Source organism: Portunus trituberculatus, chromosome 45 (assembly GCF_017591435.1).
Source record: "Portunus trituberculatus isolate SZX2019 chromosome 45, ASM1759143v1, whole genome shotgun sequence".
Taxonomy (NCBI): Eukaryota; Metazoa; Arthropoda; class Malacostraca; order Decapoda; family Portunidae; genus Portunus; species Portunus trituberculatus.
In genome coordinates, this window is record NC_059299.1 from 14617280 (window position 1) to 14622279 (window position 5000).

Consider the following 5000-nt stretch of genomic DNA (forward strand, 5'->3'; position numbering starts at 1 on the left):
TCATTATCAAACTACATTTTCTCCATATTTTTCTTTCCATTTCCTATAAACCATTTAGCTACATTGCAAATATTTTTTTCCATTTTCTTTATCCCTCGTCTCTCTCTCTATTCACTCTGTATCTATAACTTATTCTATTTCTTTTTTCATATTTTCTATTCATTATCAAACTACAATTCAACATTTTCTTTTTTTTACTTCCTATCTATAATCTGGCAACATTTTACGTTTATCTCTTTCTTAATCCTCCACCTTTCCCTTTGTTCCCTCGCCTCCTGTTAGGTTGTCAGTCACCGGCACGGCAGCGCGGCAAGGGACGAATTTGGTACACGCCTGATTTTATTTGTCGTTGCATTCTGTTTTATGTTATTCTGTCAGTGCTGCTTTGTTGGCTCCTATTCAGTGTCCACCTTACATTCTGCACGTGAATCTCTCTCTCTCTCTCTCTCTCTCTCTCTCTCTCTCTCTCTCTCTCTCTCTCTCTCTCTCTCTCTCTCTCTCTCTCTCTCTCACACACACACACACACACACACACACACACACACACACACACACACACACACACACTTTATAGACTTTGTACACAAGTCAACTTAATCTTCCTCTAACTTTATCTACCTCTCTATCTATTTTCATCTATATCAATTTATCAGTCAATAGCAACAGTCCCTTAAATCTCTCTCTCTCTCTCTCTCTCTCTCTCTCTCTCTCTCTCTCTCTCTCTCTCTCTCTCTCTCTCTCTCTCTCTCTCTCTCTCTCTCTCTCTCTCAAGTTGTGTATAGAGGTGTTCCAATTAAATTATCCCAAAAAACAAGCACTTTGGTCGGACAAGTATCTGCATTGCAAATCGCACGTCCGCACGCCGCTGAACTCCGCCACAGCGCCTTGGCCGCCGCAACACACGCACGCCTCCCGCACCAACTCAATCCACTGCTGCACAATACAATCTGCATATCCGCGTCAATACAAAACATTTAAGATCTGGGTCAGTTTCTTCTTTTTGCAAAGGTTATCATCAATCGTTGGTTTTAGACAATCTCTCTATAAGTATCCTTTTTATAACCTTCAATATATGGGTCAGTTATTATGGAGGTTGTTTTTGCGCCTTATTTTTCGAGTATCTGTATTGTTTTCTTCCTTTCTATATTTCTAATGCTACATTTTTTCAATTGTTTCGTTAAGAAATGAGAATAAATTACGCACCACTGAAAACCGTGTGGGATCTTTACACTCATCAAAATATAAACAAAAAAGCGTATGATGATCTTTACAACCTTCACCAAAGAATAGACAAAAAAAAGCGTATGGGATATTTATAACTATCAACAAAAATAAGGGTTGAAACAAACAGATTTTTCAGTTCCGTCCCGTCCAGTGTTTGGTGGGTGGTGCAGGACATGAGTCGCAGAGTGGCCACTACTTAAGGAAAGACGCAAAACCTTCAATGTTTCTCCACTTTCCATTATTACTGGTCAGGTACTTTTCCGTCACTATTGTGCACATTGTTTTCAAATACTTTTAATTACTTTTAGATACTTTCAATGGTTGTTTATTCACATTTTGTTCTTCAGGAACGCACAATTAGCTACATTTCGTTCACCTTTTTTCCTTCAGAATATTTGTTGGCCATTTCAGTATATTTTCTTTGAAACATTTTATTCTTTTCCAGTTCTTTTTAATATTCCTAATGGTTATGTATTCAAACAGTTTCTTTTCGCAATACAAATCCTCTTCTTTTCATAAATGTTATTATTATTTCTGGATAATTTTTGGAAACATTTATTCTTTTCCATCTGCTCTTTTTATATTTCTAACGACAGCTTATTTACATTATTTCCTTGGCAATACGAATTCCTTCAGCAAGTCGTACTATTTTATGAAAGGTTATTTTTCCATCATTCTGGCGTATATACATTCCCATGAATTGTTCAATTTTTGATATCGCTAATGAATGATTTTTGCATTCATTTTTTCAATCTCGACAATTCAAAACTTTTATTTATCTATTTATGAAAGATTGTTCGTTACCATCATTGTTTTTCTTCTATGAGTTTCATATCTACATCATTTTTCAAAGTGTATTCCTGGTGTTGTCAGTAAGATAATTAACTGTTTTTTGTTTACTCTTTTCTTCAATTAACACAGTAATTTATATTTACAAGAATCGCGAATCATTCACCAACTGTCTTTGCTGATATCCTCTCCATGACGATCTTAAATACCAGTTTCCTATGTATATAATTTAACATATTTTCTTTATTCATAACCCTATTTACAACTTTATAACTTTTTTCCCAGCACCACAATTTCTTTTCTCATTTTCCGTAACAGGTAATTCCCATGCAGTTCATCAACTTCCTAATTTCCTTCCCCAAACAGCTTCGCCATTAATTTACTACCTCGTGATTTACTAAACAATATAATTTTCAGCCTAATATTCTAAATCACACCAGTGGAATTAATATTATGGACCAGTAATTCAAGTTAGGGATGTGTATTCATACCTCTATGTGTGTGTGTGTGTGTGTGTGTGTGTGTGTGTGTGTGTGTGTGTGTGTGTGTGTGTGTGTGTGTGTGTGTGTGTGTGTGTGTGTGTGTGTGTGTGTGTGTGTGTGTGTGTGTGTGTGTGTGTGTGTGTGTGTGTCTCGTCTGTATCATTCTCTTTAATGTCATTTCCTCCTCTCCAACTTCCTTGTCTCCTCCTCCTCCTCCTCCTTCTTCCTTCTTTTCTTGTTCTTTCTTCCATCCCTCGAAGGTGATCTGGGTAAACCTTGCTCAATAAATCGATGACTGGAAGATAGAAAATTCCCACAAAATTTTGGCAAACAGGACGTGAAGCGAAAAGAAAACGAGGGAGTCTTCATTTTCCACACAGACTTCACTATTTATCTTTCCGTTTTCAATTGCTTTATTTAGACACAATCCTTTTTTAAGTCACTTCTTTTGATATCAATTGTCCACCATTTCCTCATATTTTTGTCTCTAACGGCTTTCCTTTCATACTGCACTCTTTTTCTCTCTTTTTTATCTTTATCTCCTCTCGTTCTCTCCTTTTTTCGATGCCTTTGGTGGTCTATTCTTGGCTCTGAAGCTTTTGAATCTGAACTCAAAAAGCTTCTAACTCCGTTCCGCGCTGCAGTGACTGGCGGATGAAGGCTGTGTTCAGGTGGGAAAAGACGAGCGTGCCAGGTAGAGAAGCAGGTATTCAAAGCTACTATCCACATTCTTCCTCTCTCTCTTTCTCTCCCTCTCTCTCTTTCTCTCCCCCTAGCAACCGGAAGGGATAATGGGTACAGCATGTAGAGGAAGAACCACGAAGGAAAAGTGACAAATTCAAAAAAAGGAAAAGAGAGAGAGAGAGAGAGAGAGAGAGAGAGAGAGAGAGAGAGAGAGAGAGAGAGAGAGAGTGTGTGTGTGTGTGTGTGTGTGTGTGTGTGTGTGTGTGTGTGTGTGTGTGTGTGTGTGTGTGTTTACAAGCAAAATATTTTTGTGGGTTTTTAGGTACTTACTTTCGCGGGACAGTCGGTTTAATGTCAGTCCTGTCTTTGCTTCAATCACTCAGCCAGTTCCTTAGTCAGCGCTTTTATCCTTCATTCCTCTAATCATCCACTCAATTTTTGAACTCTTAACTCAATCCTTTAAGCCATCAATCAAGTCCTCAGTCTTTAATCTCTAAGTCAATTTCTGTGTTTCATTTCTCCAAGCCATCCATAAGTGCTTTCACCTCTTAACCCCTACAATACTGGGACACATTTTTCCTTGTGATTTGTGTATGATTAGACTATCTTATTGACATTAGGAAGGGTCTATGGAGGTCAGAAGATTCATGGCCACAGTCTTCACTATTCTAATCCCCACACAAGTTTCTGAAGCTGTATAAAATCACTTATTAGTAAGCAGAATGAATATAGAAACGCGCCATGGTACACAAGAGGCTCAACCTTAATCAACCCCTCAGTCTTTCTATCAGTCCCTCAGTCATTACCTCAATCAACTCTTCCATTAATTAGACCTTTCCCTAAGTCAATCAATTAATTTAGCAGCTCATTCAATCAAACCATTTCTTAATCTCCCAGTCACGTAAGCTCCCCCTTCCCTCTCACTTCAGTCCGCGTCCCTCTCCTCCCCTTTCCCCATCAATAAACTGTCAGTGCTGAGCCATTATAGACTTTCAAGAAGTGATTGGACAAGTTTATGAATGTTTCGTACAGGGAATGCCACGTATAGGTCTGAGAGGTTCTTACCGTTTTCATTATTTTCTTAGGTTATCATAATTGTACTCTAACAAATTTTTCTCTTTTATATCAGTCAACTAATCCTCTTCTTCCCGAGGTCAACTTCAATGTCTTTCTCTCGTCTACTTCCCTTCACACTAACCCCTTCTTCCTCTCCTTCTCCACCTCAATCCACGAACGCCACCTCCTCTCCATCAGTCAGTTAACCCCCTCCTTCTTTGATTCAACCCCCTCCTTCTCTGACTCAACCCCCTCCTTCTCTGAGTCAACCCCCTCCTTCTCTGAGTCCTCCCTCTGAGTCAACTCCTCCTTCTCTGAGTCAACCCCCTCCTTCTCTGAGTCAACCCCCTCCTTCTCTGAGTCAACCCCCTCCTTCTCTGAGTCAACCCCCTCCTTCTCTGAGTCAACCCCCTCCTGTCCCTCGTCTCCTTCTCCTTACACTAATCCCTTTGCCTCCTCTCCCCTTCAATCCATAAATCCCACACTCAATTAATCTCCTCATCCTCGCCTCCCTCCTACATCAATCTACAAACTCCACTTCCCCACACGCTCAATTAACCGCTTCTTTCTCCAAAGTCAACTAACCACTTCCTATTCTCACACTAACCCCTTCTCCTCCTCCCCCCTCACTTCATTCCATAAACCCCATCTCCCCCACACGCTCAATTAAACCCCCCTGCTCTCCTTCTCCTCTTCAATCCACCAACGGTCCACTAACCCCACTCCTCTCCCCCGACAGGCAACTACAGCTGTTTGGTGGCGGAG

At 40.0% G+C, this 5000-nt stretch overlaps 2 protein-coding genes across 4 annotated transcripts in view; one reads left to right on the forward strand and one right to left on the reverse strand.

The window, feature by feature from the left end:
* LOC123519408 (glycine receptor subunit alphaZ1-like) overlaps window positions 1-5000 on the forward strand; it is a 580495-nt gene that overhangs the window by 497853 nt on the left and 77642 nt on the right. For all 3 annotated transcript variants that reach the window (XM_045280690.1, XM_045280689.1, XM_045280691.1), the window contains exon 8: window positions 4975-5000. This exon is cut by the window's right edge and continues 166 nt beyond it. In XM_045280690.1, the coding sequence (XP_045136625.1) occupies window positions 4975-5000 (26 nt within the window). The remainder of the gene's footprint in view (window positions 1-4974) is intronic.
* Window positions 1-5000, reverse strand: part of LOC123519409 — a 401725-nt gene that overhangs the window by 292037 nt on the left and 104688 nt on the right. The window lies entirely within an intron of this gene.